At 49.2% G+C, this 18,551-nt stretch overlaps 1 protein-coding gene across 1 annotated transcript; it reads right to left on the bottom strand.

Moving 5' to 3' along the window:
• Positions 1-2,539: 2,539 nt before the first annotated feature.
• On the bottom strand, positions 2,540-7,356 carry LOC129385848 (uncharacterized). The gene is made up of 4 exons (XM_055073007.1): positions 7,262-7,356; positions 7,068-7,179; positions 2,809-2,919; positions 2,540-2,750 (listed from the first exon to the last, which is right to left on the bottom strand). Exons 1-4 carry the CDS (start codon positions 7,354-7,356, stop codon positions 2,595-2,597), a joined length of 474 nt encoding a protein of 157 aa, XP_054928982.1. The 3' UTR covers positions 2,540-2,594.
• Between the last annotated feature and the right edge of the window lie 11,195 nt (positions 7,357-18,551).

The raw sequence follows: 18,551 nt of genomic DNA, 5'->3' as shown, positions 1-18,551 counted from the left end.
AGCGTGAGTAGCAGTCAGGGATCTTTGAATAAAGCCCCTTAACCTTCTTAGATTATTGCCACGCTTTGAAGACTGCCGCTTCCTCCTCGCGCGCTGTAGCCAAGGCCGAAATGGCGTCGCTATTGGCCTAATAGCATCACGTGGGCCCTCGCGTCATGCATCAGCAGCATTTTTGCTCGAGAAGCGTCTACGGAGTTGCCAGGAGCGCATGTTGGCGCCGTTGCTACGCTCGAGAAGTGTAGGCGGCGCGACGGTCGAGGAGGGGGTGTGAAAGAGAGAAGAAACGAGGAGGAGTTAAGGCAGAGGAGGAGAGTGTCGCTACTTTACGAAGTTTAAGGGGCTTAACTTTGTTTACTGTCGCGTTCCACTCTTAATGGCGAAGCTTAAGCGTCCTTCAAATTTTCTTGTCACCTTATTCCACGAATCCTGAATTCTCCTCTTGCATATTAATTTCTTTGTGGCCCTAAGCTCTAGTGCTTTTTTATCACTTTAGCTTATCTATTAGCCGTCTCGTTCGGTAACCGTAGGCAGTTACCTAAACATATACTTCCCTGCTTTCCTGGTTTCCACTTGCGGGGTGCCAATTATCTACAAAGTTTTGCTGCAAAGTTAAATGATCAAGTATTCAGGGCATCAAAAAGCAAAACGCTTCCCTTCGCGTTATAACATATTCTATTGTTTATAAGTCCTGTAGAGCGGTAACCACTATTTAGCTGCATTCCTGTTCTCCAGTAATTTACCTCAGGATGGCTTTCCTTTTCAAGGTAGCGCACAGATCTATTACCTTTTATGACATCCGCATTTACTTGCGAACCACCGTATTCTTGAACAACCATTGCAGCTATACCTGACAGCTTTCGGTACTCATCTCCCTTTGCTTCAACCTTTGTTCGTGATAAAGGGTGGGTTCCGTTTCTCGTGCTCGAGTAAAACATCGTCGCGCTTGAGGTTTATTCAATGCATCGTCCCGGTTGCTCCCCACTTTAAACAAAATGTCTGCGCCTACAAGACCATTAACCGTGCATACTACCACATTGTTGATGCAAGCGGTAGCGCTCATAATGCTTCACTGTGCTTGATGATGGGTGCCTCGTCTAAAGGTATAGTTGCCGGTGCATTGACATGCTAAACCTACTCACCCCTCCCCACTCCCCCAGACACATGCGTTTTTCACATACGGATTTGTATACTTCTATTTTCAGTGTTTTTCCACTTTAATGTAGCTATCTGGTCAGTCAGTAGCACCAGTAAACACCATGAAGCATCAATCATTCGCCTCAATCATTCCTAACTACAAAAGAAGGCAGCTTCAACATCTGCCAGAATCTCAATATCCCTCTGGTTATTCGATCACAGAACAACCTAATATTACGTTAAGCCCGGTAGATGGTCTCGTTTATGCGAAAGACGAAAGCCGAACTATAGACATCGGGCGAGGAAGAAAGGACGCGCGAACTTTTCCTATTATCTCTGGCTTGTGCGATCCGGCGAGGCGTTGATTGGTTGGGTTGGCGTCGCGTGCTGCCAAACGATTTGGGGAATGTTTCTGCTCGTTCTCCGTTGAATTAACGGGATGTCAGTTCATACAAAGCTGTCGAACAACAACTCTGTAGCCTTTCTGTGCAGCGCTAACTAGAGCATGAGGATATTTGTCCTGGCTGCGCAAACATGCGACGTGCATCGTGCGTGTATGTTGTGAACTCTTTTGGTTGCATCGGGTTTTCTCGCAGGCTCGGACTAAGCGGTATATAGAACGAAATATCCATTGGGCCAGGCAGCTACCACTGCTTCAAACGCGCGTTCAATGCGCAGCCAGCCGCTCGACCACTCGACAAGTGTGATTGAGGCAGTACAGTGCGCTTTTATAGCTAACCAAAGTAATTTGTTCATGGGCGGAAACCTCTTCCAACCAACCAGGTAGTTGCACAAAGTGTCACAGATAAATATTTCAACGGTTGTGAAATTAAAGAGCGCAGCTTATTTCGTAGAAGAACGGTACCCACGCTGTTAAGATCGTCATATGTTTTGTAACTACTCATTGCTGCTAAACCACAGGTTAAACTACAGTGACAAAGCTGAAGCAAGGGCGCATTAGCGAAAAAAGAATTCAAAAAGGCACCATTGATCTACGAGGCTGATTGTAGAATCAAACACGCGCGTTCCCATCGGGCTCGGTGCTCCGGCCATCTCAACGGCGCAGAAACGTTGGTCATGCCGATTTAAATCCTGTCAGTATGTACATGAGTCAGTACGTTTTGCAGAACTGCTTTCGACGTAGAAGACATCACGTCACACTAAAGAGTCTGTACGAGCCAGAAAACAATCACCAAACGCTGCCTCCAATCGTATAAGTGACATACAACACGGAGCGTTTGCCCGAGCCAGCATGCCGACTGCCCATAGATGGCGCCACTGCCTACGCAATATGGCGGCATCCATGAAAAAAAAAAGAGGTCTACGCTGAGACTCCAGTGCGCCGTTGCCTTCTGACGCTAAAACAGCGACGCCTACTACTTAGCTTCGCTCAGATACAGTTCGGTCACGTGCGCCAGTCGCATCAGCGAAGCGCGCTCGCAGCCACATTTATTGCCGTACTACAGCTTGTCGCCGATGCTGAAGTTCTTGCGCAGTACAAATATTGGCGCGAAAGGATGGCGCATCTTGCACCTGCCAACAAAGTCAGTCATGTACACGTTGAAGTAAAGCCAGGCAAAGCGCTTCCGCGGCTTCTTCTCCAAAACGTACTTCATCTGCGTAAACAGCACACCCGTCACGCGCCGAGCACGCGCACGGACTGTAGAGACTGACCTTTTCTGCCACAGTAACGTCGTTGTCGAAGACCAGGACCACCTTTTGTGTTTCCTGGCCGTAAGCAATGTTGGTGTCCTTGACGTGTGCCGTTGAGCCACTCTCGCAACCCTGCAGGAAAAAAGAAGCGCTTTATTTGTTATGCAGCCCTTCTTACTTATCTGTTCGTAAGTTGTACGAAGCCCACCGCCAAAGCCGATGGCTGAGGGTTACTGTGCCGCTTTACGTTTGTTGGTACGTCATCGTGTATGTCTTCTGCGGCGCCGAGAAAAAAAAAAGAGTCAATGTTGAGTGAAGAATAAGTGCACATCAAGGGAAAGCGGTTTGAACGAAACGATCATCGTTGTCTTTGCAACTGCTGTTTTGCGCAAATACAAGAGAAGGTGGCAGTTATCATCATCATCATCATCATCATCATCATCATCATCAGCCTGGTTACGCCCACTGCAGGGCAAAGGCCTCTCCCATACTTCTCCAACTGCCCCGGTCATGTACAAATTGTGGCCATGTTGACCCTCCAAACTTCCTAATCTCATCTGCCCACCTAACTTTCTGTCGCCCCCTGCTACGCTTCCCTTCCCTCGGAATCCAGTCCGTAACCATCGGTTATCTTCCCTCCTCATTACATGTCCTGCCCGTGCCCATTTCTTTTTCTTGATTTCAACTAAGATGTCATTAACCCGCGTTTGTTCCCTCACCCAATCTGGTCTTTTCTTATCCCTTAATGTTACACCTATCATTCTTCTTTCCATAGCTCGTTGCGTCGTCCTCAATTTAAGTAGAACCCTTTTCGTAAGCCTCCAGATTTCTGCCCCGTACGTGAGTACTGGTAAGACACAGCTGTTATAAACTTTTCTCTTGAGGGATAATGGCAACCTGCTGTTCATGATCTCAGAATGCCTGCCAAACGCACCCCAGCCCATTCTTATTCTTCTGATTATTTCACTCTCATGATCCGGATCAGCAGTCACTACCTGTCCTAAGTAGATGTATTCCCTTACCACTTCCAGTGCCTCGCTACCTATCGTAAACTGCTGTTCCCTTCCGAGACTGTTAAACATTACTTTAGTTTTCTGCAGATTAATTTTTAGTCCCACCCTTCTGCTCTGCCTCTCCAGGTCAGTGAGCATGCATTGCAGTTGGTCCCCTGAGTTACTAAGCAAGGCAATATCATCAGCGAACTGCAAGTTACTAAGGTATTCTCCATTTACTCTTATCCCCAATTCTTCCCAATCCAGGTCTCTGAATACCTCCTGTAAACATGCTGTGAATAGCATTGGAGAGATCGTATCTCCCTGCCTGACGCCTTTCTTTATAGGGATTTTGTTGCTTTCTTTATGGAGGACTACAGTGGCTGTGGAGCCGCTATAGATATCTTTCAGTATTTTTACGTACGGCTCGTCTACACCCTGATTCCGCAATGCCTCCATGACTGCTGAGGTTTCGACTGAATCAAACGCCTTCTCATAATCAATGAAAGCTATATATAAAGGTTGGTTATATCCCGCTCATTTTTCTATCACCTGATTGATATGGTGAATATGGTCTATTCTCGAGTAGCCTTTACGGAATCCTGCCTGGTCCTTTGGTTGACGGAAGTCTAAGGTGTTCCTGATCCTGTTTGCAATTACCTTAGTAAATACTTTGTAGGCAACGGACAGTACACTGATCGGTCTATAATTTTTCAAGTCATTGGCGTCCCCTTTCTTATGAATTAGGACTGCGTTAACGTTTTTCCAAGATTCCGGTACGCTCGAGGTCATGAGGCATTGCGTATACAGGGTGGCCAGTTTCTCTAGAACAATCTGCCCACCATCCTTCAACAAATCTGCTGTTACCTGATCGTCCCCAGCTGCCTTCCCCCTTTGCATAGCTCCCAAGGCTTTCCTTACTTCTTCCGGCGTTACTTGTGGAATTTCGAATTCCTCTAGACTATTCTCTCTTCCTTTATCATCGTGGGCTCCACTCGTACTGTATAAATCTCTATAGAACTCCTCAGCCACTTGAACTATCTCATCCATATTAGTACTGATATTGCCGGCTTTGTCTCTTAACGCATACATCTGATTCTTGCCAATTCCTAGTTTCTTCTTCTCTGCTTTTAGGCTTCCTCCGTTCCTGAGAGCTTGTTCAATTCTATCCATATTATACTTCCTTATGTCAGCTGTCTTACGCTTGTTGATTAACTTCGAAAGTTCTGCCAGTTCTATTCTAGCCGTAGGGTTAGAGGCTTTATACGAGGTGTCAATATGGCAATATATGGCAATTATACGAGGTGTCAATATGGCGGTTCGAGCCAATCCGTCAATGTGTAAATAAGAGGGCCTGATACGCAACCCTCTTCCGGCTAAACCGTTGAGTCGTCCGCAATCAGATTTGGCACCGAGATTGCATTGCGCGGGTGATAGAGCCGATTACCCATTTCGTAGAACAAATCACAAGGAGTCTTCTCTGGCACCGCTGCAGTTGGAAAATTCGAAGCGCACTTGTGAGATTATGCTTTTTATGGTGAATAACATTAAATACTTTTTTTAGCGTTTCCGGTATTGCAGACTGCAAGCGGACTGGTCGTTATTGCCGGTTGAGTGGAGGCGCTACAGCCACCGGGTGGCACAGTGCTCAGCTTGGCTCATCTTGGCGCGGCATTGTCTGCGAAGCGGTGAACGAAGCGGGAGTGGGGCGGGAGTGCTCATAGACAGTTATGTGAAATTGTACTGAAACTCTACAGTGCACGAACAAAAAAGAAAACAGCGAACTGTGAGAGACCGCAAAAAACTTTATTTTCCTGTGGCACCTAAAACGCCTGCCCTGTGTTAAAAGGGACTAGGAACAAACTTACTTACTAACTAGACAAACATTGATCTAATACTGCAGTAACCGATTCTAATCTACTTCACTGCTGGGGTAAATTTTCAGCAGCAACGTAATCGTGTTGTTGCAGGAAATTTACAGCAGCACCAAAGTAAAATACACTTGGTTACTGATATATTAGTTGTGCTTACCTGCACGAGCTCAGCCCCACCGTTGGCTGTATCATGAGGCCGTTCACGTTCGCACCTTGCCCATCCGCTAATACGACCAGACCACTTGCGTTTACAGGAATACCGGAAGCGCTAAAATTCTCTATGTTAGTTATCCAACAAAGATTTGGGCCGATCCTGAAGATAGTACAGTCTAAAAATCTAGGCCGATCCCGAAGGTTGTGCAGTTTTAAGATGTGGCCCGTTCGCGTGAGTCTGTGTTGCTCTTCAGTGAACCTCTTTGACGTCCAATGGGGTCACAGTGCATGTGCCATTGGTGACTCGAGGACTTCGTAACTGCGTCGCCTGAATGCGCAATGTGTCCAAAGCGTAGCGCGCGAGTGGAGACGGCACGCCTCATACGTGACGCGTTTTAGGTTATTTGCATACCTGCATCGTCCTCATCGCTGAATTCTGCCAAATTTTATTGCATGTGTAATGAAGGTGAAGAACAGGGCGCAAGCAGCAGTGGGGCGCTATCATCGATGTAGGGCGCTAGGCCAGAGCGCGAGCGGTCGGCGCCGAGACCGTTGCTCCCTTGTGACTGCACTGGTTTTTCGCCTGTCGTTTGCCGTCAATAAATCACCTTATCAAAGTGGTGGAGGTGTCGCGTGTTCTCCTAACCTATCCTGGACCTCCCAAGCTGGACGTTGCCCACCGCCGCTACGACAATGCCTGTTAACGCCACCTAGCAAGGCGTGGCCCAATCTCCGCCGGTCATCGTGTCATCGTGTCTTCTTTGATTTCGCCAAGGCCTTCGACAAAGTGTGTCATAAATTGCTTCTATTTAAACTTGGTAAACTTAACCTTCATCCTAACCTGCTTGCACGGCTTGAGCATTCTCTCCTTAATCGGTCACAATATGCTGTGTCAAACAATCACATGTCCCCATTTAATCCCGTAGACTTTGGTTTGCCCCAATGATCAGTTATAGGCCCTCTTCCTTTCTTAATTTTACGTTAACAATTTATCCAATGACGTGTTTTTCTAATATTTACGTTTAGGAGATGTCTGTGTTATCCTCTGTGAAATTTCTAACAAATGTGATGAATTCTTACAAGACGACATAAACGCTATCTCTAGCTGGTGCAGCGTAGGGTTAATGCAACTTAACGTAACTAAATGTAAATGTATGCGTGTAACTCGCACCAATAACGGAGGGTGGACGCGCTCCGCATCGGCTCCACATACAGACCTGTTCAGCGGTCAACGAACCCGCCGTGGAACTCCACTGCCTACCTCAATCAACGCAGCAAGGTGAGAGCTTCCCGAAGACCCCCCATTTTTTGAGATCCTACGTTCTCCGGCTGAGCCGACAGCCTTCCTTTCTGGCAGCGGCGCAGCCGCCGCACTAGGCCTCGCGCGGCCACATCCCAGGCTCCAGCATTCAGGTCACAGTGTCCGCAGTGGACTTGAACCCGTCCGAATACAACCCCCGGGACCGGGAGCATGTCCTGTCCATGCACGCGTCCCGTCGGAACACGACCAGAGCCTCCAAATCGTCTCCCGCGTGCCCAGGATCCAGCATGGGGACGCCACAGAACGCAAACGCCACGACGCCATCGCCGCCCACGTTCCAGCCTCGCCAAGAACAGCTGCGCGCTGCGAGAGCAGCAGCGTTCAAAGGTCGCCAACTCGCGCCATTGCCTGCCGACGCTTACAAAATTGTCTACAGATCACAGGGAGGGCTCGCGCTTCTCGACATCCCACCGAGTTCACTATTCGCCACAATCATGCAAGCAGCGCAGCTACAAGGACAACAAGACATCCAGATCCAAGTACATCCCACAAACAACACGTGCACCATCGCCACCACGTGCCAAGAGACCGCCCTCAATCTCAAGGAAATTACACTTCGCGACCGAAAATATGCTATCACAGCCTACATCGCCCCACCAGCCGGGTCGGTGCGCGGAGTGATCACAAACGCATTTTGGGATGAAACCCCCAGCGAGGTCATCGCAGACCTTCAGGCCCGAAATTCTGAAGTCCCCATCATTGATGCCCGACGTATGGGGAGAACACGCTCAATCCTTATCACCTTCGCCTACGGACCAGTTCCGAGGAAAATCATCTACGGCGGCGGTGTCCACCTATGCACGGTCTACCGGGGACACATCGACGCCTGTGCGAACTGCAGAAAACCAGGACATCGAGCAGATGTATGTACCATGCCCCGCTCCCACCGATGCCCAAGATGTGGCGAAACTCATGAAAGAGTGGACCCCCCAACCTGCGCTCCACAATGCATTCTCTGCGGTGGAGGACACCTGACCGGAACAAGTGGATGCAAAGCAAATCGATGAAGTCCTACTACACGCCAGCCGCGGTCCACTCAAAAGAAGGCAGAACATCGTCAACACCATCGATCCAGTCCCAGCCCGTGTAGACGCTCCGACAGCACAGCTTCTCGCCCTTTGGACGCTCGACCTCTCACATGGGCCGACCTGGCCGCCAGAAGACATACCCCCCCGCTCACCCAGCCTCCCGAAGCGCTACAACAGGAACGGGAGCTCCGGGCCCTCAGGGAAGAGGTAAGTCGCCTTGCTTCCCTCGTCCATACCCAACCCCCGAGACGGAATCTCCCAGCTCACCTCCCACGAAAAAACAGCGAACCACACAAGAAATACCACCCGCTCAGTTGACAGACATAGATGCCAAACTGGCAGCGCTTGAGGCTAAATTCGATCGTAAACTACAAGAACTCGAAACACGCCTCGAGACTAAACTCACCCACCTCGTAGAAACCCTCACGGAGAAATTAGAGCAACGCATGGATGTTATGCTTAACAAGATGCTCGAAAACATAAAACACTGCTTCACACAAATGCGCCCTCCCATACCCTCGCAACCCGCCCTTCAGCCTACACAATTCATCCCTCCTAACCAACACATTCGAATGGACACACAACTAATCCCCCCCCCGTGTCCGCCCCCCCCACGCTCCAGTATGGTGGCGCGGGAAAATAATAATCTACAAACTCTAACTTGGAATTGCCGTGGCTTCCACGGCAAGCGTGCACCTCTGCAGCTTTTACTTCCTACACTCACTGCTCAGCCCCAAATGCTTTTACTCCAAGACGCTGCACATTGTGCAACACTTCCCAGCTACACCTCGGTACATTCGGACGCCACAGACAAACCTAGGGCGTCCACACTCATACACCGTAGCATCACTCACAAGGTACACCATATCGCTTCAGATACGCCCTGCGTGATCACTGAAATCATACACCATAAACACACGTTACCATACATATTTATTGTCAACATTTGTCACCTCCCATCACACCCGATGGCGTCTGTAGAGTCCCTACTTCGATCGGTCCACCGGCTGGCAGGGAAGCACCACCTGTTAGTCGGTGGAGACTTCAACAGTCAACATACAGACTGGGGATACAAAACAACACACCGAGGTCGCAGGCTCTGGCTGCTCCTCCAGAACCTCCACCTCACCGTACACAACAACTTCCTGACGCCCACTCGGATCGGCAATAGCGTCAGTATGGACACCAGCCCGGACCTGGTGCTGACCCACTCTCTCCAAGGCGTCACCTGGACCAGAACCCAATACAGACTAGGCAGTGATCATTACATTATACAGGTCACTGTCACAGACAAACAACCCCGTCACACTTACATGACACACAAACTCATAAGCTGGGACTCTCTCCGCACCACTCGGGTGGCCTGCTCTGATACCCCCTATTTCCGATATCGAAACCTGGGTGAAATCACTCCAGGATGACGTCCAACGCAACACAAAAATAATTGAAACCCCTACAGAAACCCCTACATTAGACACCCGACTCGCCCACCTCTGGGAGGCCTATCACAACTTCCTAGAACGGTGGAAGAGGAATAAGCTAAACAGGACACTTAAAAAGCGGCTGGCAGCGCTGCAAACCCAAATCCAACAACATTCTGAGGAGCTCTGCCGGTCCAACTGGGGCCAGATATGCGACGGCATTGCTGGGAACCTGTCCACCAAGCGGGCCTGGCAGCTCCTCCGCCACCTTATAGATCCGACGCAGACAAAAACAGCAACACAACACCATGTAACAAGACTTATCCACGCACACATAGACAACCCTGACAGCCTTATAGACACACTTCAAAAAACCTACACCTCCCCAGGCACACCGACTCGCTTGCCTCCCTAAACAGGGCAGCCCAACCCCACACTCGACACGGACATAACGGAGACGGAAGTCAGAGCGGCCCTCCTGACTCACCGTACCAGCTCCGCACCTGGCGCCCACCAGGTAACCAAATCCATGCTTCGTAATCTGGATGATCAATCCATCACACAGATTACGGACTATGTCAACCAGTGTTGGAGGGAGGGCACCCTCCCCCAGTCTTGGCGCCATGCGAAGGTCATTTTCATACCCAAACCCAACAAACCACTTACACTCCAAAACCTTCGCCCGATCTCGCTAACCTCATGCCTCGGAAAGCTTTTCGAGCATGTAGTATTATCAAAACTCACACAACACATGGCGGAAAACGACCTTTACCCTCATAGCATGGTGGGCTTCCACCCCCATTTATCCACGCAGGAAGCCATGCTACAACTCACGCACGACATTTTCGACCCCCTTATCCCGGGGCACACAAAGGCAGTCTTGGCTTTGGACCTCTCCAAAGCCTTTGACAGCGTAGAACACCAAGCGATTATGACTGCTCTCTCGCCACTGAATGTAGGTGTACGTACGTACACCTACATTCAAGCATTCCTGACCGACCGCATGGCTGAGATACACTTTGGTCCACTCACCTCCCTCTCTTTTACTTTACGGAGTGTTGGCACCCCGCAAGGGTCCGTTCTGTCCCCCTTTCTATTTAATATCACCTTAATCCCCCTGGCCCGACAATTGGCAATCATACCTCATCTCAAACACACCCTCTATGACGACGACATCACGCTGTCGACTAGCCACGGCAGTGACGGCGGTATAGAGGACACTCTCCAGTCTGCAGCCACCTTGACCCAAAATTATGGTGCCAGTATCGGTCTTTCTTGCTCCCCAGAAAAATCCGAACTACTACTCATCTGACCTCGTAATCACTGCTCCCCATGCTCCCCATCACGATCGAACTGGACGGACGCCCAGTGCCGGAGGTTGAAACCCTCTGCATACTGGGACTCCATATCCAGAGTGATGGTAAAAACACCACCACCCTGAAGAAACTCAAGCAGATTGCAGGTGCGATTTCACACCTCATTCGCCGGGTTTCAGCCTACCACAGAGGCATGAAGGAGCACGACCTATGTCGCCTCATCCATGCCTTCGTCCTCAGCCGTGTGCTTTACAAAACCCCATATTTACACTTATCCCGACACGATACTAATGCCTTAGATGCCTTAATATGCAAGGCGTACAAAGTAGCACTAAACTACCCCTTAACACACCCACAGATCGACTACTCGGCCTGGGCCTCCACAACACTATCGGGGAACTTGTAGAAGCGCACCGACAGGCGCAATACATTCGCCTGACGCAGACATACACTGGGCGGCACATCCTGGACTCCCTCGGGATCCGGATACCGGCCAACGACCCTAAACTACTCGCCACCCCACGCCACATCCACCGGGAGCTGCTTATTAAGCCGCTCCCGAGGAACATGCACCCACAACATCACGAGGAGCGCCGCCGAGCTCGAGCTAAGGCGCTCCATCGCTATTACGGCCCCGAACCAGACGCCGTATGGGTGGACGCCGCATGCATGGGAGAGCAAGTGGTTGCCGCCGTGGTGGACTCCTCCCTCTCCCCACTCATCACACTACCCCTCCCCCCACACACTTCCCCAGAAGCTGCAGAGGAAGCTGCGATTGCCATTGTCATCACCCATACGGAAGCCCAGTACATAATAACAGATTCAAAAACAGCTATACTAAATTTTGCACGAGGCCGAGTCCATGTTCCTGCTTTTTGCATACTGGACTCGCCCGTTGCACCTCCACCCCGCCATGTGGAGCTGATATGGGTGCCTGCGCACTCCGGGAATCCCGGAAACGAGGCTGCCAACCTTTTAGCCCGAGGTTCTATTAACCGGGCTCAGGTGGCCTCCGATCCGAGATTCACGAAAGAGCGCATGCACTCTTTCAGCGATCTGACGCAGGCTTATAGAGCCGCACGTCAGATCTACCTCCCACCTCACCCATCCCTAGACAACAGACATGCGACAATTTGGAGGCCACTGCAGACCCACACACTCCCCTCCCCTGTCACCCTATCCCATTACCATCCCTCTTTCCCCACCCCCGCTGCGCCCTCTGTCCCGAACGGTTCGCATCCGCCATCCACATCCTCTCGCTTTGTCCGGTGGACCCTCCCCCGCGGGGCCTGGAGCAACTGACATCGTTGAAGGACTGGGAGACCGTGCTCCGCTCTGAGGACCCGGCAACGCAGACCATCGCGACCAGCCGGGCTGCCAGTGTTATGGACCTACGGAACATAAACACTTGAGTGGAGTACGGTCGTGCGGGGGCCCAGGGGCCTGCGTGCCACGAACACCTTTGTTTGATTAAAGTTTTTAACAACTACAACAACAACTCAGCAATGGAACCACCTTCCGGCGCAGTTGTCGCAATCAAGGACAACTCAAAGTTTAGTTCCGCGTTATCAAACATCATCACTTCCGGATACTATTAACTAATCAGTTTTCCTCTAATAACTAACCATTTTTTGCCGCTTTGTTACTTACTTGTGTATGTTTTTTACCCACTCCCCTTGTAATACTTCGGTCTTGAGGGTAGAATAAGAAAAGTATGCTGCGCCATCGCGATCCCGCTTTCTTTAGCGGCACAGATGATCGTGACGTAGAAGATTGGCTGTCGTCGTTTGAATGGGGGAGCGCGAACAACAAGTGGGACGACGCTAAGAAACTACGCAACACCCTGGTCTAACTAACAGACCTCGCAAACATCTGGGCCCGCAATCGCATAAAGCTATTACCCTACGATTGTTGGTAAGAGCTGATACCAGCCAATCCTTACGCTGGACATCTCATTAGCGAAGGAGGTCGAGCAATGACAAAGAGAACTTACGAACTAAAAGCTTTGTGAATTAGCCCTTGGTTTCAAAACCATGAATCTGACTTCGCCACTTGGCTTACTTTCAAGATGAGCTTCCCGAAAGTGTCCAGTCGTCCCGAAGTGCACAAGCTTCGTGTTGAGCAGTGTCTATGCGAGTGGGCGCAGCAGCAGGGTGAGAACTTCAACGAGCTGCCTCGAACATGTCATTGACTTGTGCAAGCGCGTGAATCCTTCTATGACTGAACAAGAGAGGATGGAGCACATCATTAAATACACAGACGATGACACCTTTCAGATGTTGCAGATTGGGACCCGCGCACCGCGTCTGAACTCGTCAGCTTGTGACAGAGCGTCGACGAACTTCGTAAGCAACGCGTCTTAGCTCAGTGGCAGACGTCAATAGACGATTCCCTCGCCGCGTTGACCATCGGTGGCGACCGCACTCTGCTGCTGCCACAGATCAAGGAGCTTGTGCGTGAGGAAGTTGCTCGACAGCTTTCCTTCTTCCCAGCCATGCAAGCGCCTTCCCAGCCATGCATGCGCCGCCGACCCAAACAAGCGCTGGCGCCGGAAATCATTCTGGATTTTGTGTCCAATGTCCTTTTCACGCTCGAAAAGACATTTCGGCGCGAATATTGTGAACATGGCTGGATTTCGTGGCAACGCCCATGTACCTGGAGTCACATAACGCATTAGCCACATCCGAGAACACAGTTTCACGGGCGTTTGGATGGTGAGCGGGCTCGTTGCGGCATCTCGAGGATGCCGCGGAATCTATGGAGCGCATTGATTTCAATTCCGAAACATTATGGGTATAAAGATCGCGTAAACTTTTGATGCGAAAGGTGCATTGACATTTCCAAAGTCGTGCTTTAGGTTCTCAATTCCGGATCTTTGAGGGTTTAATGTTCTTATAAACATTGGACGCCAAAGGTGCATTGACTTTTTTAAAGTCGTACATCGAACCATACAACGAGGCAATCCAAATCAACACACTATCACACAAGTTGACAAAGCACGCAGAGAGGTCCGATGAGACGAAGCGTTGTGATGGTTCATTTTTGCCGTCATGTCACAGAAAAGAATATGAACATTTTTTTCACCTGCGCCAGTGCATTCATGTCAAGACACTAAAGCCAGCAAAAGTAACTACGTTTTTATTTATTTTTTCTACTTTGACTTTTATTCTCGAGGACACATTGAGCCTCTTCAATTTTCTTCTTCTCGCTAACCGCGGGCTGCAACAGCCAGCCAGAGCACATGCGTTTTTCCCGTGTTGCCCTGACAACCGCGCAGCGCACTTCAGTGCGCGTTCGTTTTTCTCTGGCCGAGTGGACTTTGCCTCAGAGTTTTTGACGCTTTGTGGCAAGCAGACGAGGAAAAGAAGCAATGGTCGCTCGCCGCCACCACTGTGAGGACTCGACGAATTGCAACACGTTCGCTTGAGGGCATCACTTTCATTTCGATGTTATCGCAACCTCTCCGGAAAGTCTTTTGTCTCACCAGTGTAGGATAACGAGCAGCATGCATATGGTTCTCTGTCGACCAAGTGTCTCACGTTTTCTTCGATATTCCTTCGGTAGCCACATTAGGTGCCCAAAGTAGGCATTCTATGGTGGCCAACATGCTTTCCTTCGCGTTTTTTTTTATTTCGGTGCCCCCGCCACACAAAAGAAAAAAAAGAGACGTTGTTCTGGCACAGCTGCTTGTCGCATGGTGAAAGTTAGATTTTGTTACTTCTTCTTTTGAGGAAAGTAATGGGCTCTTCAGTTCAACTCTTCAGTTGCCGGATACTCTTACTATATTATTGCGGTAGCAAATATATGGACACTCATGGCGCATTCCTGTCGTCGCCGTCATGTTCTGTATGAAGTCCAAGAGCGATAACATGGTCACCGCGCGCCGCATGCCGTATGTGCCCGTGAAAGCAGAAGTGGGGGGGGGGGGGGGTGAGCTAAAGCCCCTTGAACTGAGGGTGAGCCGACGACGGTGGGTCAGTTTTGTGTGCGCAACGGAGAAAAGCGGGGAAGAAACGCGCCGCCTTCCGTCACGCGCGATGCATCGGAGCGAGTGGAGGAAAGGAGGGGGGGGGGTGCACCTTAGGATTGTGTGATCTGTGAATCTGTGATTACGAAACACGTTTAGTTGCCTTGTTTGACGCACTATACAGGGTGTTTCAGCGAACTTTAGCCAGAGTTCAAACATATGCCGATGCACTCTAACACGAAGCGACCAAATGGATGTTGCTCACTTTTGTATGCAGTGCGTCACGCTATTTCTTGTGTTTTGGGTAATTAGATGATTAGTCAAGATGAATTAACCAACTTCTGAATAAACGAAGCTATGAAAAAAATCCAATTAATAAGTTGCAGAGCGCTTTGCAAAACGTCCGAATAAACAATTTCTGTCTATCTATTAGCTAGTAGTGTTTTTCAGGTTACTGCGGATGCCCTCGAAATACAAAAAAAAAATACAACGTGACATGCCCGCTTGCGCATCGTAATTGCACTGCTCCCGAGCGTCCTGCGCACAAACAGCCATAGGTTACTGCCGCTTAAAAAGAAACAGGGCAGCGACGCAAGCATTGGCTGTTCGATTTAAGCTAGCAACCGTTATCGCTTGCACTGCGTAAAGTGACTAACGGACTAACTAACGGTGGTCGTGGTAGGTGGTAGTTCTAGACAGAGATGAACAGATTATCGTGCATCGCTGTTAAAGCGCGAGCAATTTTGCGATGCCCTTTTTCCTACCAAGAAAAAGTAGACATGATTCTTGTCCTAGCAGCTGCAAGCGGACAGAGACGACAGGCTGCAAGAATATTTTGAAGCTGGCACCCGGGCACGAGACCGAGCTCGATGACAATATTCAACACCTACGAGTCGCTGAAGCAAACTGGCAGCTTCAGAAGGAAGAGGCAGAGAGCTTCAGTCATAAATAATGGGGTTCGCTCCAACGTTTTGTCTTTCATGGCGGCGAATGCAGACGTTAACACGTACAGTGTACTGCTCGGTGTGTCCAACTCAACTACCTGGAGGATTTTGAAAACAGCTGGACTGCACCCTTCTCATCTGCATTTACATCAATGCCTGGGGTCAGGGGATCTCCAAAAGAGACTCGACTTTGCGAATTGGATTTTGATTCAGGAGGAGCAGGACTCTGACTTTCTCACCAAGGTACCCTGGACTGACGAGGGAACTTTTCTCGAAATTGCCAAGTAAACATCCGCAACGCCCACTATTGGAGTGGGCAGAATCCTCACTGGCTAGGACGATCCCGCCACCAATATCAGTGGTCGTTTAACGTTTGGTGCGGAATACATGACAGCACAGTCATTGACCTAGTGTTTTTTAACGACACTGACGGGCAATAGGTATGTGAGTTCCTCAAAGGGCCGGTCGAAGACTTCTGCTGCAACATGCCACTAGCCCGGCTTGACTCAATGTGGTATCAACACGACGGGGCCCCAACCCACAGCTGCAATCAAGCACGAGCATGGCTTGATGGTACCTTCCAAGGGCAATGGATAGGGAGAAACGGGCCTGTCCTGTGGCCGGCAACGTCGCCCGACCTCAGCTCTCCTGAATTTTTCTTGTGGGGCCATGTTAAGGACTACGTATACACAACGCAAACGACGACTCCAGAAGCCTTACAGGAGAAGGTAATTGAAGCCTGTCACAGCATTTCACTGACGGTGCTCAAGGCAGCGACAGCAAGCCTTCTCCGAAGATCCTAGTGTTGTATCGCTGCAGAAGGTCACCTCTTCGGGAAAGCTGGGAAAGCGCTGGGAAAGCGCATGAAAAATAAACGTAAATTCAGTGAAAGACGGCGGCTGGCCATTTAGGATACTCTTATTCTACCATTTTTAGCCTTCTGAAAACTGAGTTTTTTTTATTTAGGGATGTTCAATTAGCTTATAGCTATCGCGGAATGACGGACTTGTTGCTTCAATATCCGCTGCGTCTGCTTATCGCTATAACGAACTGTCACGAGGGGAGCATATCGATGGCGTAAATATTAGCACAGCCAACGTCTATACGTCGCTGCCCTGTCGCTTTTTAAGCGGCAGTGCACCTATGGCTGTTTGGGCGCGGGAAGTTTGGGAGCAGTGCAACCACGACGTGCAAGCGGGCATGTCACGTGGTGTCTTGTGTTTCGTGGGCATCATCAGTAAGCTGAAATACACTAATACTTAAGATAGAAAGACAGAAACTGTTTATTCGGGCGCTTTGCAAACTGCTCTGCATTTTTGTAATTTGAATTTTTTCCTAGCTTCATTACTTCAGAAGTGGGTTAATTATTCTTGACTAAAAATCTAATTAGGCAAAATAAAAAAAATAGCGTGACACTACATACAAAAATGAGCAACATGCATTTGGCCACGTCGTCTTAGAGTCCATCAGCATATTTTTAAGCTCCGGCAAAAGATACCTGAAACACCCTTGCATACAGTGAATTCTGCTTAGATACGTAGATTTATTGGAGACTTATACGTATATTTAAATATCTGGTCGGGACGTATTGTGGATACATGCAATGAACTTTGCTTCCAGTGGCACTTTTATTGCCCTTTATCAAGCTTTACCTTCGCATATGTGTATTTCATTGTATCTTCGCACTTCTAATCTCTATTTTGCAGAACTCCTGCTTTTTATATTTGATCTCTGCTGCGACTATAATTTCGGTGCAATTGCGATACACGGCCGGTGACAGCTGCTCCTGCGCGATACATTGGAAGGAAGGACAGCGTCATTGAGATTTTTCCCTGGCCGTTGCATATGTACAAAAATGTAAACAAGGGTCTTGAATGACAAAGTTTCATTAAAATATTTGTCTTCAAGTCGTTCATTTCACGGCCTTTACATTTATCATATCAGCGGCATGCACTGCTTTGCTAGTTCGGAACTGACAGAATTCTATGGTTCCTTTAATATTTTCTTTACTTATTAAATAGATAGAAAATGTGGAAGCACTGATATCAGTTAATGTCACAATTTTTGGGACATACGATATTCTTCTATTAAAAAATACATATTTAACTTGTCTTGACAGTACGTAGCGTCCAAGAATTCGTTTGCAGCATATTTGACAATGGTAATAATGCAGTTATTATTACTGTATTTGATCCCTCGACAAATTCTGGAAGGAACAGGCCGAGCTGCAACCTGAGCCCCCCCAAGCGAAATTTCTGGCTACGCCACTGGTTCCCATGATCTGATTCTTGGGTGGGTATTTCATCATGTAATCACAACGTTATCGACTGCGCGCGTGCTCAGGTTGAGCTTTCTACCTTTTGTGAGACGCCTTGCACCCGTGTGACCGTTCCCGGGGATAGAAAGTTTGTCGTTACCGCCGATACTGATCTCCCGCCTCAGAGCGCCGTCATTGTTACCTGTTTCCTGTGCCACCGTCTCCGATCCTACCGTTCTGTTCACGTCATCCGACATGCTTAGTGGACACCGCATTATGTCACTGTCATCTCTCTTCCTCGCACTTCAGCAAGATAATCCTGGATTACTTATTTGCCATCCAAAACTCAGGCCCCCTGACTTTGTACCGTAATGAAACGCTTGGCGACGTTCAAGCTGCAGACGCTGATGCTTTCGTGTCTCTGGATCTCCCCGAGCCTGAGACAACACATCAACTGAATGCCCTGACACCTCACCTTGCACCCGACGCCA

This window comes from Dermacentor andersoni, chromosome 7 (genome assembly GCF_023375885.2).
Source record: "Dermacentor andersoni chromosome 7, qqDerAnde1_hic_scaffold, whole genome shotgun sequence".
Taxonomy (NCBI): Eukaryota; Metazoa; Arthropoda; class Arachnida; order Ixodida; family Ixodidae; genus Dermacentor; species Dermacentor andersoni.
This window is presented reverse-complemented; position numbering and strand designations above follow the sequence as displayed.